Source organism: Pararge aegeria, chromosome 9 (genome assembly GCF_905163445.1).
Source record: "Pararge aegeria chromosome 9, ilParAegt1.1, whole genome shotgun sequence".
Lineage (NCBI taxonomy): Eukaryota > Metazoa > Arthropoda > Insecta > Lepidoptera > Nymphalidae > Pararge > Pararge aegeria.
This window is the reverse complement of record NC_053188.1, coordinates 10,693,755-10,715,720: the sequence shown is the minus strand read 5'-3', so window position 1 is coordinate 10,715,720 and position 21,966 is coordinate 10,693,755. Positions and strand designations below refer to the sequence as shown.

At 34.3% G+C, this 21,966-nt stretch overlaps 1 protein-coding gene across 1 annotated transcript in view; it reads right to left on the bottom strand.

Annotated features, from left to right (window-relative positions):
- The window catches only part of LOC120626199 (transcriptional regulator DEF1-like), a 32,028-nt gene extending 10,428 nt beyond the window's left edge, over positions 1–21,600 (bottom strand). The window contains exons 1-5 of the mRNA XM_039893585.1: positions 21,465–21,600; positions 20,937–21,038; positions 18,549–18,690; positions 6,786–6,893; positions 6,307–6,467 (exon numbers count right to left, since the gene is read on the bottom strand). Of these exons, the coding sequence (XP_039749519.1) occupies positions 6,307–6,467; positions 6,786–6,893; positions 18,549–18,670 (391 nt within the window). The 5' untranslated portion in view covers positions 18,671–18,690; positions 20,937–21,038; positions 21,465–21,600. The remainder of the gene's footprint in view (positions 1–6,306; positions 6,468–6,785; positions 6,894–18,548; positions 18,691–20,936; positions 21,039–21,464) is intronic.
- Between the last annotated feature and the right edge of the window lie 366 nt (positions 21,601–21,966).

Genomic DNA, 21,966 nt, shown 5'->3' with positions numbered 1-21,966 from the left:
AACTATTCAGACGTTACGCCACGTTTGTACGAGGAGGTAGAAGTTTTTACTCCACTTCAACTTAACACCCAAACTAAAGTTAAATCATTACAACGTGAGGTTATAATAATAATAGAGCTAATTGTTATTTTTTTATTTAAAAATTTAAGTTGAAAAGTCATACTTTTGAAGCAAACTCTCAGTATTGCTGTCCTCCTTAATCTAGGTATACCTATGTCAGTATATATATTTTAACAGAGACGACTGCATTCTGGTATCGATAGGCAGCCTTTCCTAAATTCCTTCATTAAATTTAATCGTTGAAATTCATATTTGTTGAAAACGAATAATCCTGTGTTTAATTTAATTATTAAAAGAAAACTATGAATTGAAAAAAAAACGAGAAAATGGAAAATTGCACGAAGCAGTCAGTTAGTATTTTGGGTCGCGTTTCGTTTACAACATTCTGAAATCGGCTAATGTCGCGCTCTTAATTGTACTTAAACAAACATATTTTTAGAAGGACTTACAAAACTGAAGCGCATGTGACTCTCTCAGCGGGCAGGTCAGGACTACGCGTGAATTTGCTCTCGCCAGGTGTAGTCGCGCTAGTAACTTCAAATTATATTTTCAGAGACTTCACCTCTCTGCTCTATGGCACACCGTCTCTTTCGTGCCCTCTAGTTATTACAGAACCGCCCTCATCACAACGACTTCCGACAATATCCATTAGAACCACAACGGAAAACATATTTTTGAACATCAGCAAAGGATTTCAATTTCTATTAAGTATGTTTCAAATTAATAAGTAGGTATACTCAATCATGTTCTAAGGCAAAGTATTTATTTTTTAGGCTGCCTAAATAAATAAAAGTTTAAAGGCATTTTTTTTTCGTCTTTTCTAGCTACAGTCTACGGTCTTCCGGGTTCCGGTATTCCTTCCTCCTATCGCCTCCTGTCTCCAATGAGAGAGGAGGCCTGCGCACAGAAGTAGGACGTTAATACGCTGTTATACGCAGTGATGGTGATGATGACTACGTCAGAATGTTTAATCACTGAGAAAGGCCCTTTATAAGTTGATCAGTGGGGTTTGAATGACAGATTGCCGAACAAGAACAGTAATATTTATGTGCATAATCAATTTTTCAGCAGATTTAAAGAAAGAAGATGGTTCTGAATTCGACTGTAGGTATATTTTATTTTTTTGTAAATTTGTTACGCGATTCCTCCGCCAATTACTTATACACCAATTTAGATGTTTTTTTTTGTTTGTGTATCACATCTCAAAAGGGGTCCTATTTTAATTTGTTGAAGGTCTATTGGAAGGATTCTGACAAAATCGAGGGAACTTTTCAAAAATGATAGGTATTAGGTATTAGAGTGATTTGAGTATTTTAAATGTATCTTGAACATATTCTTACGGAAAGTACCATTTAGTCAAACTGATGAGATGAAAAAACAATATAAATATGATTGAAAAATATTTATGTTTTTTTCATCGCGCCACTTCTTACAATTTTTGTTTCTTGACTTGTTCCCTTCATGCTTCAGGACAGGCGCAGATCTTTGACCATATTCGAGCCTGTTCAAATGTTAAACAATATTTGTTAGTTTTTAGGTTCCTGTGCCATACTATGGCTCTGGATTTCTGTTGTAGTTGTCTACAACAGAAACGTCATTTTTTTTTTCATTTCTAGCCATTCCGGTGAGCATTGTATCATAAATTATTTTGTAGTGGTACTCGTAAATATCTTTTCTCACTGCGTTAAATAGCTTAAAATTCACGAAGATCTATTAAAATATACGAAGCAATAATTGATTATAGCTTCGTATATTTTAATAGATCTTGATCTCTTGAGAGAGACTATTTTAAAGTCTCCTTGCATTGTATTATACCTACTTATTGGACGTTGGAATATTATGCGGGGTAATAAATCCACTCAGAGTAACTGTAGAAAATCATTACTTCTATTTTTTGCTATATTTAATAATCAGCATTGTGTATGTTATTAAAAAAAAAACTAAATCTTATCGAAGCATAAATTAAACCATTAAGTGTGTCTATGGGCCTACGTTTAATTTAAAACGAAAGTTGTCTATTGAAAGATCTATATACGACTGAATCGGTTGTATGGTCAATGATCTTTGCCTGTCCTAAAAGATACAAGTGAAAAAAACCAAGAAAAAAATAGTAAAGTATCAGACTATTGGCTGTTTTGACGTCTCTCTTTGAATATTTTACGATCCGCGGCAAAGTAATGAGGTTTTTTCCACCCGCAGTTTAGATAAACAACGCCAACGTTGTCACAATGCAGAAGATAAAAACCTACAGATTTCGTTCTTGAGTCACTGGCATTGGCACTTGGCATTACACAAGTAAAACTAGAGTTGAATCATCGGCATCTAAAACGATCATCGTAAGCTAAGCGGGCATTTTCAATGCCAGGTGCGAACATAAACAATCATAGTACCTACCTAATTTGCAAATTATAAGAGAATCTTCTGTGCTATTAGCAGGTAATTATATCCTGGACCATCAAAATGGTAAAAACTCTTTATAACGCGTATTTTATAACTCTACATTTCCGTCAGGCATACTTTTTAATAGATAGCACTGAAACTGATTTATGAATCTATGTTTCACTAACTGAACGCAAATGAAATAATTCGGTTTATTATACGGAGCGATTCGTCTCCCAACTATCCTATACAACAAAGATGGATACATAAACACTACGTGCTATACATTGCAGATTTATATCACAAATTTGGATTCTAAGTCATAAAGTAAACCACAATCAAATTTTAAATATTGGCAACCACATGTTCATACATATTTATCTCATTAATTTAACCACTCGCAATAGTTTTAGGTGCATACAAAACATCAGCTGTTCAGTGCAGCAAAACTTTAGGTATACGTTAGTTAATATATTACATTGTTTAAATAGATACATCTGGTAAATTATATGTTAAAAATTAGTTCTTACTACTTTTGCAAAGACAGGTATAACATAGTTTTCAAGATTGAAGAAGATTATAAAGATTAGAAGTTACAAATTTAATTATTATCTATGAAGAAGAAATATCTAAGAGTTATAAATTTACAGAGATGTGTGTTTTACCAACAGGTAGACTTGAATCCTGAAATATTTGAACCATGATTTCTATATCAATAGAAAAGGAATCAAACATTTTTTTATTAAACGTTGATATTATAGGTTAGGTAAGAGGTGTGAGTGTTCTCGTATTGAAGTGATACTCTTTCGGCGTTGCACCTCCTGAACATTAGGTTAATATTAGCTGTTGATTCATGAAGTGCTCGCGAAAGTAGACACATCAGAAATAGTCTTGTATTGCGTCAAACAAAACGTGTTTTTTATTTCATCTAAAATATAAATATCTTCCAATATCTACTTGGCCTCAGTAACCTGAAGAAGCAATTATAGTTTTTGATTTGAAGATGAGTCGAATTTTAAATTGACTGAGGGGAAAATGTTTTACATAGGTACCTATATGTACCTATATGTATAGGTCGGCATCCGCGCCCCTGCGCTGTCTATAGGTACTCGCATGGCAGCGTCAGCGACCTCGCGATAATTAGATAAACTGGTTTATTGTTCTTCTTCTGAACTACGAGTATCCTTCTTCTGACTAACTCAATACTATAAAAAGTAAAGTGTTGGTAAGCATTTGTATTATACGCGAATCCTAATCCTGAAGTCCTGTATCCAAACCTGTAATCTTGTAAAATTATAATAACCAATTTTTTGTCTTAGATATTAAAGACAGTTATATTTATATTGAAGCATAAATTTAATAAAAAGTTACTTCATGTGCCCTGCCAAAAATAATTTTCAATCCCTGTCCACGTTTCAAAATATAGTAAAGTAAGTAGCGATGATCCGAAAGTTCTTTTTTTGAATAACTTTTCCACCCGCAGTTTAGGTGTCCACCCGTGTGCAATTACATACAGAATTCTCATTCAGCCATTATTGTATGCAGTGCATTATTATGTTCAAAAACAGTTAAAACGCCCCGCGCACATCTCACTTTACACCCGCGTAATGTTACTAGGTCAAGTTGTTTTTTTTTCCATTTTATTGTGAACGCTTAGAACATTAGAGGTAAAATAATTTCAGTCAATTGCTAAATGAATTGACTAACCGTTTGTTCGAGAAACCAATCTAAAGTGGAGTTGTTTTTGATGCTGCAAATATTGCAACTAATAAGTCGTGAACGGTTTTTGTATGTTTTTATTTTAATTCTGTGCAGGGAGGTATTTTTAAAATTAATTAGTTTTGTTGTTTATCACCTTGGTTACGTAATTTTAGAGTTTACATTTTTCGATCAGTAGGCACTAGTTAAATCCTGTAAATATGTTGTTCTGTGATAGCACTGTTTGATTAAACGATTAAAAATAATTCACAATCACAAATTTCTCCTATATATTTTCTTAGTTTTTGAAAGCAAGCAAGAAAATTTACTTTACCAACGTATACAATTTCAGGCATTTTCGTTGATATTCGTTCGGTCGCGAGTGTTGTACTAACGATACAAAAAAGCTCTTGGGCACATCGTGCAAATTACTTTTAAATTCCTGCCAAAACTTATATATGAGAATGACCAATCTCCACAACAAGTAGGTACTCGTAGGTGTCAAAAGAATGACGATTAGGTATATATATCTTAATATATATAAATCTCCTGTCACGATGTTTGTCCGCGATGGACTCCTAAACTACTTAACCGATTTTAAATTAAATTGGCACACCGTGAGCAGTCTGGTCCAACTTAAGAGATAGGATAGCTTAGATCTTTAATTATAGTTGCAATTTTATTCTATTGCAAATTATTTGTCTATAATTAATTGACAGTCACATGACAGTCATACTACTATACTCATTTAAGGCTTAGCGATACTGAATACTTTAAAAACAAAATCAAACGCAGACGATGTCGCGGGCCACAGCTAGTAATACTTATATATATTTCTTCTACCTACCTATACCTATACCTAAGTTCTTATTTAGGACTTTTCTCTTTATGCACAAATTTTATTCGTAGATTTCAATTAATTCGATACCCATACATCTATATAAGTATCGAATTTATTGGCTGCTGGGGAGAGCTAATTAAAATCCATATTTTAATTCAATAGTTGTACCTATACGTAGATTTTCAAAGTTACCAGAAACTGCGTCTTTTCGATTTATTTAACCACTGCTTCGCAGCTTCGTGGTTTCGTGTAGGTACTATTTTTTGTGCCTACTAATTTACCTACCTACCACTAAACAGAAATACTCCTATTTACCTACTTGGTACTAGGTATATAAATGCGAAATTTGCTACATAAAACTAGGATAAACCAACGAACAGACTATCCCATATATATTATTAAAAGTTACTCGTGAAGTAAGTAGAGATAACATTGTCAGGATCCAAAACGAACATATTAGCAATAGTACAATTTTCAAGGCTCCAACGGTAATTTGAACCATCAATTTTCTGCAGTTGGGTTCACTTAATGAGCGCTATTTAAATGTTAAATTGATGAACGTCCTAAATACATACATCCGTATATAAAAAAAGGTCTCAGAAACTTCTATAGCATATTAAGATCGGTATGAATATATTTTAGGAAATTTCCCATTACTGTGAAACTTGCTCATCACAATCAAATGCTTTGGATTGATCACTAAAAACACCTATGGCATTCTACGTATGCTACAAGGCATTGTTATTTTTTTTTTTACCAGACATCTGCTTGAGGTCCGGTCATGCGAAAGTTATCTGCGTTATACGGGTATAGGTAATATGTACTTTTGTTTATTATTAAATATTACTTATATTTTCCAGGTCTTGTGTACTTAACTCCCTTTGACGCCTGCCCTACTCACCTACTTATTCATTTTTAAGATTTGTTCCTAAGTTTATATTTATATACATATATTTATATAACTTTTTATTATTTCAAGATTTCGAACACCTGAGCGTCACCGTCCTTAAATTTGAGTTCCAAATATTATATGATGTGCTTATTATATGCTAATGTTTGTGCCTGATTTTAATATTATAAACGGGATCTCGATAACTACACAGTTTATTATTACTTTTAGTATTTATTGGTTTCAAATCGATATAAATAATATCAAAACAAATCGCAATCAACAAACATGTTACTGCTACATGGACAAGACGTATCTAGAGTCTAGTGCTATAATAAGTGTTCTATCTACAGCTTAATCTGTTACATGCTCGAATGACGTTGAGTTAGCTTTAATATTTTGTTGTTTCATTAAACTTCCTCTAAAACAGCAAGGGTACCTTTAGCCTTCATGAGATTGGAACAAATATACGAAGCAGAGTTGATTTGGCCATCCCAATAATTTGTCAGTTTCGTCTTTTTCGGCGGCCATATTTGGTCAAATCTTCGCTGGGTGCGAACAAGGTTCTCCAAAATCGCCACGATTTGGGTAGGGTCTAGTCTAGATTAAGTTACAATACTTATTTTGTATTTCACTAGTTATAACATAACATACAGTTAGTCGAAAACTTGAGCTATTATATGTATATATATACTAGATAGAGAGCATTTTTATATTAGGGAAACAAGTCATCGAACCATAAATATATTTGTTTAAAATCAATGCTATAGTTCCTTGGGGTAAAAGAAAATGGTTTCCATCATTGACCGCTTTCAAAACAACATTTTTATAAACTGGAGATTCTATAAACCAGTTTTTTTTACTTGTTGGAATTGTAAATTAATCGCAATGAATGGAGGTTTTGAAAGATAACCATACGTACTAGGTAAACCTTTGCGGTTGCGTTCTTCTTCTTCGAGCATGCGCAGAACTGCTGAGTTTGCCAGATTTGCCGGTTTGTCCGTACCAGGATTTTGGAAGTTAATACTGCAACAAGAAAATAGCATTGCATAAATAAGTATGTGATGACCATTTATGTATAAGCTTCCTTAACAACTCATATGATCATAGGTAAGTAAAGTGGATGGAGACCGGAGTTATAAGAAACTAGCTACCAAAGATGGAAAAAAGAAATATCTAGATATTTATAATCTTACCTTATCTAAGACTTTCAACCTTACTTGTTTAGTAGAAAAGTATGCCTACTTTTGCCAACGGAAAAACTTATAGCGAAACCCGATCTGGGTTAGAATAATTAGTGAACAGAGTAGATCCATGAGAGTAGCAGTAAAGTTTCCAAGATTCCGGTTTGTGACCTAGGTCGGTATTAAGCCGATTATATTTATAAAAAATAAATATAAACCCGGCGAAGTGCAAGTCAGACTTGCTCGTGAGGGGTTCTGTACTAATGTGCAATATGAAACACAGCATAGTAGGAGGTGTAAGGATGAGCAATAAAAATATAAAACAATTCATATTTGTTTTATGGGAATCCCCCTATAATTTAAAGCGTTCTATATTTTTGTAATTTGTTGTCACAGCAGAAATACCCATTCTGTGGAAATTCCAACTACGGTTCATAAAATACAGCCCACTGACAGAGACAGGCTTGGCATACGGACGCGCGGTGGACTTAGTAATAGGATCCCATTCAGAGCCGCGCCACCCCTGCGAAGTGTGTGGCGCACACCGGCGCCAAGATAATAGGAGCGCCGATCAAAATTATTTTTGTTACACTTGGACAATAACACAATAGGCGCAACATATGGCTTGTATATTACAAATTACAAAACATATTATTTATTTCATTTTATTTCTTTTTATTCAATTAGTACGGTTATCATTACACTTATCAAATAAATAGCAGATTAAATAATACAGATTAAAACGAGACCACAAAACGAAAAAAAGAAAAATAAATATTATAACAATTCAAATAACTTCACAATAGTTTTACCTACTAGTAATTATGCTATCATTTTACGCAATCATGTTAAGCCAACAACATGGTGCTTTTACATTTCTCACAGTAGTGTAGGCAATGGTTAACAACGGTGTTCCAAGGATCCGTATTTATGTCCCAGTGAGGTGACTCCGTCAGCAGTGCATTTAGCGGCGATAGAGAGCGAGGAATGGGAGATCTAACGCGCGATATAGGTAGTACACGTTGCGCTTTTTGTACAAGTCTCCCTAGATACCTAATATTCACGTTTGTGGTTTAAGAACAATAGCGTTCTCCCAAACAAATATTTGTTTCTGTATTTTCTAGCGTCTACTAATGATAAAACATTAAATGTGTTAAAAAATAAATTCCTGGACATTTTCTTCTTAAAGTTTACTTTTAAATAAACTGTGGTGCCTGGAAATAAAGATGTTAAGATTTGAAGTTGTTAACGTAACTTAGTGTTTGTATCCTCTTTGAATTCAGAGGTTTTATTTTTCGCATTTTCTTATTGGCAAGCGGAAACGCACAGGTTCTATCTATTTAGAAAATTATTAAGAATCTAAGTTTAACTGGAGAACTTTTATTTCGGTCAACATTAACAGCCCTGATCCAGATGGCACCCTAAAAATCACAATCCGTGTGTATCCCTAGTTAATTCCATTATGCAAGTTATCGCGCATAAAGAGCGGGACGGCTGAATTTAAAAAATACATTTATTGGTTCAGCAAATGATTTTAAATCACCAAGATATCTTTAAATTCTTCAGGCTAAAAAAACCTCTATTTCCATCTCAAGAATGCTAGTAATCTATGTGCTTAATTTCGTAAATAATGGTTAGACAAATACTAAAAACAAATAGATACACCTTCGCATTAAGTCATGGGTACATTATTTTACCTCTTTCCCGCGACTTCGTTCGTGATAGATTCGGATTTTAAATATCCTGTGGCAACTGTTTATTTTCCAGGATAAAAAGTAGGTAGGTACCTCTGTCTTGTTTGCAAATAGTAGATATAATTATAGTATCTTAGCCGTCCGAGGGGGCAATCTAAAATGTCAGTAAAACGCCTTTGAATTAAGATGCTGCTAAATGAGGTTGAAAGAACTTAATCTAATAATTAATGACGAAGAAAAGTAGGCTAAATCGTTATTCATTATATACAATTCAGTAAAACTTTCTCGTAAGAGAGGAATGTCAAAGTTACATACCTTACGAAAATAATTGGATGTTTTAGTTAGTTACTTAAATTTTGAAACAAAATAAAAAATATCCTATTAGTATTTTGGTTTTCTTTTTAATTTCTTTAATTTCTAATGTAATAACTTCTAGACATGATTTAATAAAAAAATTGCAACGTCCCATGCTAAAATTCAGTCAAGTCACGATCTTCAGGCAAAAAGAGGAATTTGTAATAATTAGGTGAGTTGTGAGCAATATTCCATATAACGCCGAACTTGTGCTTTATAGAACTACTTAATCGGTGCACGCAACTAGTTGGCAAAGTAGCGTTTAGGTAGTAGTATCCTTAAGGAAGCGAATTTGCAAGTCCAGATTAAACATAAACTTTTTTGGGAACAGTAGTTCAATGCCTAGTTTATTCTGTGGATATTTGTATGTTTGTCGTGGTACCGACCCGCAAAAACGTAGAGGATATAGTACTTAATATAAAAACCTTAATTATATTGAACATTGTCACGTCCGACCAAAAACTTGTGTGACTTGTGCAATGTGACACGGGATCAACAGTCTAGTGGACGACTCATTGATGTCGAGTCAAAAGTTCATTTAGCGTTAAAAGGGTATTAAATCGTTAGGTGTACGTCGACCTATAAGGCTGACAAGTACCTATACAACGTGTAACCGAATTACGAAATAACCTTGAAGGATGCATAAGTATATTTCATAATGAATCACCCTGTAAAAATATTAAATCAAAAAAATATATTTATTTTTCCATACCAACGAATTCAAAACACGCACCTCTAACTTTCCTAAGTTATGTGATTTCAAAGAAATTAAAATATCACTTGCTTCAACGTTGAAGGAAAACATCGTGAGGACACCTGCATGCCATGAGAGTTCTCCATTATGTTCTCAAATGTGTGTGGAGTCCACAAATCCGCACTGGGTCAGCGTGGTGGACCACGGCCTTAACCCCTTCTCATTGTGAAACGAGACCCTTGCCCTGCAGTGGGCCGGTAATGGGTTGGTATGATGATGATGATGATATGATGTTTGGGCTGTATCTGATTTCTACCAGCAAAAAGTGGCAGTGGTTTTTTAAAAAAACTATAAATCTCAGAGACAGTACATGTTCCTTTAAATCCTGTGAACTATTATTTCGGTTTTCATTGACACATTTTATACCTATAAAAAATAGCACGGGTCATTGTAACTGTGCAGCTATCAGATGAATGCACTAGATGAGTGAATTCAAATGGAATTTAGAAAGTGATTAACAAAAAAGGTGACTTTGTCGCCATACTTGACACTCGTGAGAAACGGTGGCAAAAACTTGACTCAAAGCGTAGGCTAACATAGGTAGCTAGCTATCACTGCCTTAATTGAGTTTCACAGTTTCCAATTTCTTCAATTTATAGTAATCCGTTATAAATTATTCTATTTATGCAACTAATCTATCTTTAATGCTACATTATAAAGAGGAAAGATTTGTTTGTTTGTAGTTAATAAACTCTAGAACTATTGAACTGGTTTTTATAATTTTTAAACTATTGGCAGTTTATTTTACCCAGATGTATTTATTTGAAGAGGAAAGAGGTCGCCTATTACGAATAATTATAATGAAATACGTGCTGGAGGAGTTCACGTCTGAGTTCAGAATCTGAGTCTGAAGTCAAAAATATCTTTATTCAAGTAGGCCCATAGGTGGCACTTTTGATGCGTACATAAGATTTACACGGAAGTGAGATGATGGCGATAACCACATTCGTAATTTTAAAACTACGAGGGTTCCAAACGCGTCCTGGTCTAAGGAGAAGCCCACAACAAACTTAGCCGGGTGTTTTTTTTTTGTTAGCACCATCTCACAATGTCATTTAAAATTATTAGAAGAGCAACCAGGTTAGAGCATTAATTAACACCCAAGCTTTTTTACCGATTACGTAGTCCTTTATATTTCAATATGCAATTTTAACGCCTGTTGTTTTGTAACTATAAATTTCGTGAAATATAAACCAATTTAGGAGTTCATTTCTTAAAAGCGGTCTTATAGGGTCATACGAGTGTGAATCTTAGATTGAACTTGTATGCAGGTCGATGATACACTATTGCATTATTTCATACTCAATATACTTTTATTAGTTCTACATATGTTTCTCTGGGAAAAATTTGAAAACTTCTTGGGTACTATTTTTAAAAAATAATGTTTTAGGTACCCCGCAACTTCATCCATTTACAATTTCTTTACTTTTATTCGTTTCCTCGATTACTAAGGGTAGAAGCATGACACCAAATAGCCTATAACCTATTAACATCTCACTACTGGCATGTCAAGGCCTCCTTTCCCACAGGAGAGAGGGTTTTAGAGCATTGACACACCACGCTCCTCAATTGCGGATTGGTGGGCTTTAATGGCTATTATAACAAGTTAGTGATATTAACCGGGACCGACGGCTTAACTTGCTTTCCGAGACACAAGGGTTGGCAGAATTTCCTAACTACGGGCTGGTATTGAAAATTCTTTACCAGAAAAACCTAATACCTAACAAGTTTTGCCCGACGTGGAATTCGAACCCAGGACCTTTTGATTTTGTTTATATTTCATGGGTATGGGTTTCATGGGTTGCTCGCATAAAAAAATCATTTTTATTTTCCCTAATTCTTTAAGCAATTTAATTAAGTAGCAGTAGTACTTAGTAGAGCTTTTCTTGAAAGAGCTCGTTCTTATTTATACTTATAAGAAAAATGTAACGCTCGAATTTTGTGCATACGAGATATGTTTTTAATTTTTTGGACTTTATAATCAATTTATAATCGATAATGAAGAAAAAAAACCGTAATTTTAGAATTTTCGTCGAGCCGTTTCTGTGATTCAGATAACTTATACCTTTTAAGGTTGCTTGAAAGCAACCGGCTCCGCTTTCATCTCTCACAAATAATGAAAATAATAGAAAAATGAATTTTAAAATGAAAATGTAAATTGTTGATATTGTAAAAGAGCAACTGCTGAGTTTCTTGCCGGTTTATTCTCGGTAGAATCTGCCTTCCGAACCGGTGGTAGAGTCACTGTACACAGACAGACTTGACGTTTCAAAAGTGCTTATATTAGGCCTACTTGAAATAAATGAATTTTGAATATTTTTTTTTACCGGTTTACTGCACCTACAAATATATATATATTCAACATTTTAGTTTTATTTAAAAAGGCAAGGTGTGTGTGAGTGCTTGATATGCACGTAACTTAGAAAAGTTAGAGGTGCGTGTTGGGATTCAAACTCGGCCCCTGGAAAGTAGAGCCGAAGTCTTAACAACTAGGCTAGCTAGCACCGCTGTATACAAGAATTGCTCGTTTAAAGGTGTTATCTAAGACGCGCGTTATATCAGAAGTCTCTTAATTATTTGACTAACCTGCTCAGTTCCATGACCATGTTTCGACGATAATTTTATTTTTAAACAATAACCACCTTTCTTTTATAATCAATAAAAGGTTCTTTTCCGACTTTTTCCACTGAGTTTTTTTAACACAAATATTTAAAAAAAAACTAATATTGTACACAATTATAATTTTTTACTTTAATTATTTGATTTTAGTGTTATTGTTACTTTATTTTCTGTAGGTATATAACTTATTAAATTAAAGATTACTGCAAAGCGCAAACACACGGCGATGCGTCGGCAGATCGCGTCGGACTGGGTGCTCAGTCGAACAATTCGGTCCCCTCTTCGTTTACGAACCAGTAGATGTTATGTTTTCACATCAATCGCTATGCTACTAGCGCTCCCTCGCGACTTCGTCCGCGTATAAGTTAACCTTAAAAGATAGACATAATATGCTGTCCAGGACTATTTTTTAGAACTTTTTAAGGGGAACAACTTTGTCATAAATATTTTTATCAAACTTTAACCGTTCAAAAATAAAATAAAATATCACTTATTCGTCTAAAATAAAAAATAAATCTGACTTCCGTAGACCAGGCACCCTCTTACTTATTTCTAACTCATTTTAAATTGTTCGCTGTGTGTGTGTGTGTGTGTGTGTGTGTGCGCGCGCGTGTTTGTGTTTTGTCGGCCTGTTTGTGTCTTCAAGCGTGATACAAGAATTTATGACGGATAAACTTAGTAAGGAGTGCTATTTATTTATTTATTTAGATAAACTTCAAAGCAAACTTATTTCTCGCCGCGGTCTGCGCTGCTGTTAAAGTTTGTGCCTGTAAAATTCGTTGATTTTAGTGTCATTTCGTCTGTTTTTCTAAATAGTATTATACGTAGCGCACGCAGTGGATGCTCTCAAAAAGAAAAAAAAACCTGATTTTTAAACCGTTTTATATCCGTGTGTTACTATCCAACACTGAAATAATTTTTCAAATCTGACCTTCTAGTTCCTGAAATCATCGCGTTCAAGTAAACAAAAAACACTTCAGTTTTATATATTAGTATACTTAAGATATATAACATTATAAGACGTCTCACGATCTAGAAAATAGGTTATAAAAAAAATTAACTTTAAGGGTTGTAATTCTTATATTGCTGTCCTGTTTCGACGAGCGATAGCCACCCTTTCATGCCCGTGAAACGCAAACAATGGTGTTCATATTATATTACTAGCCGACCCGCGCATATTCGTCGACACCGAAACGGTTATTTAAGGTTTTCGTTTCTAGGTTTTTTAAAGATATTACTTAAAAAACCTAGAAACGAATTGCAACGCTTGCTACCAGGTCCAGTTTTATTTCCTAAGTATGTTATTCGCGGCCCGCTGCATTTTTCTTGCTTTTTGCGTTCTAAAAGTTGGACGCAACTTCTAATTTAAAAAGGAATTTGCAGATGTATATTCGAAATTAATATTTATAAAACTATTTATTTCGATAAGGATTAATATCATGATAGGAATATCAACATTTTACGATTTTACCCGTGTTTTTAAAGAAAAATTATAAAAAAGCAGTTAATGTGATTTAACCATAACATTTAGATATAAAGCCGCGGATTCTTTTGTAGATAATCACTATTACTTTAAACATGTACCTAAGTAGTACATTATTTTTATTTATCACCAATCATTTGCAAAAACTCATGTTACGCCTTTTTTGAACGTGCTTGTTAAAAATGAGTTCTAGGAGGAAGGTGCTTGCTAGTTTGCTCTTTGGACTTTTCAAATGTGAAAAACCATCATATTTGTATAACAAATAGCAAACTCAGAAGGATTTACGAAGATAGAGAAAAATTTAGATGTACGCGAAAACTTCTGGGCGTCCCATGTCATTGCTCTGCTTCCTTCAGCGGGAGTTTCAAATATGCCGCAACCCGGTGTTGGAACAACATTCCTCCGCATTATACGTAATTCGTGTACAAAATTTACATTCAACCATTAATTTAAAAAAACATCTTGGCTAAACAATTAGAATCCGAAGGCTGTGCGACTGATATGTTAATTATATAGAGGTGGGCATGAGAGTTTCAGTTAATCTGTTATCTTTATACACAAATCGTATTATATTATATTATACTACTAGCCGTTTCCCACCCGCTTCGCTGGGCGAATTGAAAAAGGAAATAAATTACATTTTATGTTTCATTTTTTTTTCATATTTTTATTATTCTCCTTTTTTTATTTTTGTTAGGTTAGGTTAGGTTTAGGTAGGTGAACATAAATAGGCCCCGCGGATAGAACTGCTTGTGCATGTGCTTGGAAAATGCATTCATTTTAATCTGTTACATTTCTGCGATCCCGCAATAAAAGAATTCGTCGGTTATGTAGTCTGCAAAAGTAAATGTATGTAAAATTCTTAGTCCGTTGATTGGATAGCTACATGTAAAGTTAAGTTTTTGAAACCTCTCAATGACTTTTTCTCCGCTGCCAAAAGACGATTGATTGTTGTAAGGAAATACACGAATATCTACATACACGAAGATCCCCACCAAATTTGGAGTCTGTAGAAGTTACAGGTTAGAAATAAAAATTTTTGATTTTAACACCCACCCCCGCAATTCCTATCGGAAGTAGACTTTATTAATTGAAATCCATTTTGAGATGTTCTTTATGTGAATAATAAAAGATTCCTACCATATTTAGAATTTTTAGAAGCTATATTTCGAAATTGAAATTTTTTATTGTTAACACCCACCCCCGCGAACCTTATTGGAGGTGATTCATTGTAAAATCCGCTCGAAGATCATTTTTATATTACATAAAGAACACTCTCACTAAATTTGGAGTCTATAGGAGCTATCGCTTGGAAATTGAAAATTTTCATTGTTAACGCCCCCCCAATCTTTTTTGGGGTGGGATATCGTAAAATTTGTTCATAAATCATTTTTACATCACTTATAGAAAATTCCTACAAAATTTGGAGCTTGTAGGAGCTTTAGCTGGAAAATTAAAAATATTAATTGTTAATACCCACCCCCGCAACCCCCTGTGGGGTGAGCTATCGTAAAATTCGTTCATAGCCTATTTCTACACCTCTTACAGAAGATTCCTACCAAATTTGAAGTCTATAGAAGCTATAGTTTAAAAACGGGAATTGTTCATTTTTAACGCCCCCGCAATCCCCTTTGGGGAATGAATTTCTTAAAATCTATTCATAGCTGACCTCTACATAGCAAAAGTAATATTCCTACCAAGTTTCACGTTTCTAAGTCTTATGGTTCCCGAGATTTCGTGGTGAGTGACTATATAGATGGGAATTCTTCGATTATCATCGAAATTTTTAACTTTTTATCAGGCTTTTTTAAAATTTTCTTACATACAAAACTTTCTCCTGACAATTCTGAAGATAAAAAAAAGCCCAATTGGTCCAGCCGTTCTTCACTACCGTGAGTAGATTCTTAGCTGAATGTAAAAAACCATAATCCGTTTAATACACTCTGTTGAAATCCATGAAAACAAAAGAATCAAGACAAAATGCTTATCTTTTGTTTTTATTAGCGGGATAAATGTTCATAAAAGTAAAACAGCAATAAAAAAATGAAGGAATGTTGGAATTCAAAAAATAGATAGCCATAAACCATCTAGGAAAAATTTCGCATCGAATGGTGGTAGTTTCATGTCGATACGATCAGTGGTTTAGGCGTGATTGAGCCTCAAACGAAGACCATTTTCATTATATATATATAGATAGAAGAAGATAGATATTAACACTAATAATATAATTCCAACATTTTATTTATTTATTATGTAATTAAAAGTATTTCTGTTTTTTTTGTATTTTTTAATAAAATCATAATTTTGCTGCTTTTATCACTTTTATTACCTACTTTAATAGGAATAACCTGTGCTTCACTTTATTTATTTATTTCATTATTTTTATTTATCTATTTAGTTTGCCGTATCTTCACTCGGGTCTCAGCTGAAAATCAGTGGCATGCATGTACTTAGGTACAATGCATGGCAAATGCTGAGCTGTACACCCTTTCTGTCTGGAGTTACACACAGACATTGTTACTATGTTGTAACTATATTATAATAAGATGTCCTGTTTGTAAAACTTAACATAAATAAATGTTTTTTCTTTCTTTCTTTCATTTTCGCGTCGTACGCCAGTAAAACTCTAAGTCGGTATGACATCTTTAGAAAACATCGTTATATTTCAGCCAATTTAAAAAAACCATAGTAAAATATACACGTAAACAAAAACACTAAATAATCCATACATCCATCCTCACAAAGTTTCGCAGTTATAATATCAGTAGGATGGTACGCATGTATTCGATCGTTGTCCCATATGCCTTGCGACTTGCTAGTATCTGTGAAGAGTTATGTCCTTTATCACCGACAATATTTATCAGATCTTCATTATGATTCATCAGATCATCTTCATAATAAGACAATACATGCTTGTTAGTATACAAAAATAATTATTAAAATCGGTTCAAATTTACGGAGCTCTGAGGTCAAATTGATAAAAACTTTCATCCCGTTTTCCGGAGGAAACTTATTGTTTATCGGGATAAAAAGTATCCTATAGGCTATATGTTGACCTGGAATACTAGCAACCATTATACCAAATTTTATTTAAATCCGTACTGTAGTTTTCACGTGATGCCCGGACGGACAGACAGACAGAAAGACAAAAATTAAATAAAAATCTGCATTATAAAGCATCCCCCGATCAAAATTTTCAAAATATATTAAATTTACAGAAGTCTTCCAGTTACAGTTTTATTATAAGTAGAGATTGTTAATCAGATTCTAGGTTTTTTTAAGATTTTTCACGTTCGGAGATGCAATTGAAACCGGTAAAAACTGATTTGGCGCAGACGAAGTTGCCTGGACTAGCTAGTATCTTCATAAAAGGTATTTTAGTTACTTAATCCGTTATATCCCCTAGACAAACTCAAATAAATCATGCCAAAGACGAGTACGTCATTATTATCTTGGGATTCGAAAGCGATCTGAGTCATTGTAATCAATCTATATGTACCTACGTATCGATTTTGTGTATTACTTGTTATTGTCAGTAGCTAGTGATTCATTGTGACACTTGTTTCTTTTATAGATGACACGTACCTACTAGAATGATTGTACTAATTGCAGCTTCTTTTTCCAAACAGTCTATTTTAGATGCAGAATCATGTACCACGTGTACTTGTGTCAAGGGCGGGATGCTCGATGATGATTCGACCTATAACGTTAGCGGTCTGCCCTTACTCCTAATCGGTTTCTGCGCGACATCGTACCGTAACGCGAAATCGCTTGGCGGCATGACTTTGTTGGTAGGAAGGTAACTAGTCAAAACCCCATCGATAAAAGTCAATATTATGATGATAATAATGCCCTCTAGCCAGAGATTGGACGGACCAGGTGACCAGCACTCGACTGACTCGTCTACAGTGATATATCAGATAGATAATCGGAAGATATGGAGACATCTAGTTAAGCACGCTATATTGACTAGAAACCTCGATCCTGAGTAATGAGAGAGCGACTCCGGAAGAAGATGCCCTCTATACTTAAAACTGTACTAAAATATTTTTTACCATTACACATTATAAAACAAAGTCCCACGCCACGTCTGTCTTTCTGGGCGCGAAAAACTGAAATCTACCGAACGGATTTTCGTACGGTTTTCACTAATGAACAGAGTGACTAATGCGGTTTAAGTGTATATTTTATTATGGTTTTCTGAAATATAACGATGTTTTTTAAATACATATGTCATAACGACTTGGTGCTTTATTGGCGTACGCCGCGAAAATTTTTGATGATACATAAAAATAATGATTTACATGTTTTAAGTAAATATTATTATCTACAAAAAAGTCCGCAAGGCTTTACTTATACAACTGCTATTTGTTAAAAAAGGTGGTGCTGCAATTATGTTTTAGGTTTTAAAAACCTGTAATAACCGATTTGGTGCAGACGAAGTTGCGCGGGTCAGCTAGTTATATAAATATTTTTTTACTCTTATAACATACATTAGAAAATAAAAAATATAAGTAAAAATATAGTACTAAACACTCATAAATACGTATCACGTTGAAGTCTTAGGCACTTATAAAATAATGCTTTACGAACCCCACGGTGCCGTTGTCAAGGTTCTGCATATGCTTGTTCAGCGTTTCCTGGATATTTTGTTGAGAGTACAGGCCCATGGGCGAATTGAATTGCTTGTGCACTATTTTCGGACCGGTGGCCATTTTGGAAGTCGTTCGTTGCGCTGGAACAGGAAAGTATCATAAAGTTTTTCTCAGATCATAGTACCTATACCTATAGGTAAAAATCTTTTTGTGACAAAGCTCGTCCGGGACAGTACTGCCATGGTGATTACTGCCGCAAAGCAGCTTTGCTATCTTCCGGGCTATAGGTTTCCGGTGTAATTATAGGCACAATGAGGCTTAACACTTACGCCTCAGGTTGATAGACTCAGGGCAACACTAATTTGTAGGACGTGTCCTTGCGTGCCCCGCGAAGTGTTTCTCTGTGGTCCGGTAGAAGCGGTCATAGCTCAGTAGATAGGAGCTTGACTTTCGGGGGGCCGAGTTCGAATCCCAACACATACCACTAACTTTTCTAAGTTATGTGCGTTTAAAGTAATTAAAATATAACTTGCTCCAACGGTGAAGGAAAACATCGTGAGGAAACCTGTATGCCTGAGAGTTCTACATAATTTTCTCAAAGGTGTGTAGAGTCCATATATCCGCACTAGGCCAGCGTGGTGGACTACGGCCTTAATCCCTTCTTATTGTGGGAGGAGACCCGTGCCCTTTAGTGGGCCGGTAATGGGTTGATATGATGATGAGGTGGGCCATCTACTTGGTCCGCCAATTATTACTCTAGAAAAAAATTAAATATGATTTTAAAATAAATACTTAATTTCTATAGAAAATAATAGAAAAGTTATATACATTTTTTACTCTGTTTTGGACTTTCCTAAGTTACACAAAAACCTACATATATATTTAAAGATAGAGAGAGAAGTCACCTAAAAATATATTCTATAACTCTTGCTGGACAAATAACATCTATAATTTAGATCGTAAACAGTTTCTAAAGTAACACAGTCTCCGATAATAATTTGCCGAGTGTTGCCGAGAGCGTGGGAGAACCTAGTAAAATATTCGATTCCACTTGTAAGACGTGTTATATTTAAAAATTCTATATAAAAACTCAAACATCTTGAATCTAAGGTCACGCTTTTCAATGTATGTGATGTCACACTTTCAATATCTTTGAACGAGTCTTGCACGACTTTTGAGGTAACTACATCTCACTCTATCTCCCATTCATGTCTATCTTTGCTTTGCGAAGGTATTGAAGCACGAGACTTATATTTTGTTAATATCTGTTCAAGAATAAAATAATGTTTTGACAACATAAAATCAACATAAAATCTCACATAAAGACACGTACAAAAATCTTTAGCCTCAAAGTTTACTCAAATGTATTTATTTGATTTTTCTGTTAATTTTATAGGTACGTAAGGTTGGCAATTGTGACCTCATTAGGTACAAGTGAAATTACTGAAAATATTAATATCAAAATAAATACATACACTAAAACTAGCATGTTTATAATATTAAAATACCAGTTTTTAACTGAATATAATGAAAGTAAAACAATATGGAACAAACAAAAACTACACCGACTTTTACGGGCAGGTGGAGAATTAAAAAGGCAGTAATTTTTCATTTCGGAAATCTACCCCTTAATTGATCAAATACAAATTACTATTTCAATGTAAGTATTAAAAATTAAGTATATGCGAACGAAATCGTGGGTTACCGTTAGTTATAAAATATAATAGATACTTAGTTACATTTTTAACATTGTAACATTGCATTCTGTTGCACGATTAATATTTTATCAAAAAATATAGTTACTTTTATTTATGTATGAACACTAAATAATGATAAAAAAAATTATATTGAGAACAACATCAATTAGGATTTTCTGGGCATTTCAAACGTTCTAATAAATAAAAACAATGTGTTATGTGTATGAAACAGCTAAAAGGCCGGCACAGCTGTTGGTAACGACAAGGTTAAGAATGTCGTCATCGAGGTCAATATTTCTGTCATATCCATCAGACTATGCGATAGTTAATCAGAAATAGTTTCACTCTGATATTAACTTCTTCCTTTTTTTAGATTCGTGCGCTCGTATCTATAAGTACATCAAATTTATTTCAAGGTAAAGAAAGGTTCTCATAATCTAATAGATGAATATTAAAATTTTCCCGACGCTGACGCAGCGCATTATACCCATCCGTGAAAATGAGACGGGCTATTTTCAGTATCGTGAAGTAATGGCGATTATTTTTGTTACAAAATATTTGCGTAGAGTTAGTCATAGTGGCGTGGTCAGCAGGTGAACGAATGAAAAAAGTTACATACGTCTTAAGCTTTTATTAGTGTTATTGTTACGTGAAGCTTTGAGTTTAAGAGTTTACTACTTTTAATATACCTTTGTGCGGCGGAGTTTCGTGCGAGCAGCGGCGGTGCCGAACTCTAACTGAGCGGTAGGCGGCGCGCCCACGCGGGCGAGCTTACAGCCTCACCTGTAACGCTTCATGAAAATCATAATAACTGCACGTCTAAATATTCTGTTTTTTTTTTCTTTTTATAAAATTCTATGTTCAAGTAAACATATAGAATGTATATTTTTCCATTGTGGTGACATGATGGTGATAACTTTTAACATCCGTAACTTAAAACTAAAGGTACGAGGAGTTCCAAGCGTCCTGGTCTGAAAAGCCCACAGGAAAATTTGCCCGGGAATGCTTTTTGTAATTACCATATCATGGTATCACTTAGAAGTACCTTTTTCATCGTTTATAAACTATATCTTGATTTTTTCATCTTCAAATCTTAAGATAGAAGCTTTTGATAGCTAAAAACGACTATTAAACTCATACCAAACAGGCCAGAAAACTGTTTTAGTTAAATTTAGACTGTTGAACGAGCATATCGAACCTTGACAATGATATCTTACCTGAGAAAAAACAAAGCGTCTTACACAATGTGGTCCTTGAACTTAAACTGGCGCGCACTAGTGACTGTAATGAGCTGTGACAGACGAACGTCACTGATGTTACCGGCATCTAGCCTGCCAGTGAACTAGCACCTTCTATCAGAAAATAAACGGCAAGTTTTATTCACTAACAAAACTATTTTTAGGCGCACATAGTAGGTACATGAAAGTGAAACAGAGATAATAATAAATTTTAAGATGCCAATTTTAATTATTTTGACACAATCATTAAGTTTATTGATCCCTCATACATTTCAGGCATTTCCTGTGCTACAGAAGTAATTAGGAATCTATAGTCAAAGAAGGTTATGGAGTCTTACTGCGACAGTAGGTACAAAATCAAACGATGCAACATAAATACGATGGATGTTGGACTTTGAGGTTCCTTCTCCAAGCTAACTTGTCTAGCTCTTTGTTACCACGTAAAACTGATAAGAGTCGGGATCCCGGATTTGGAGTTCCT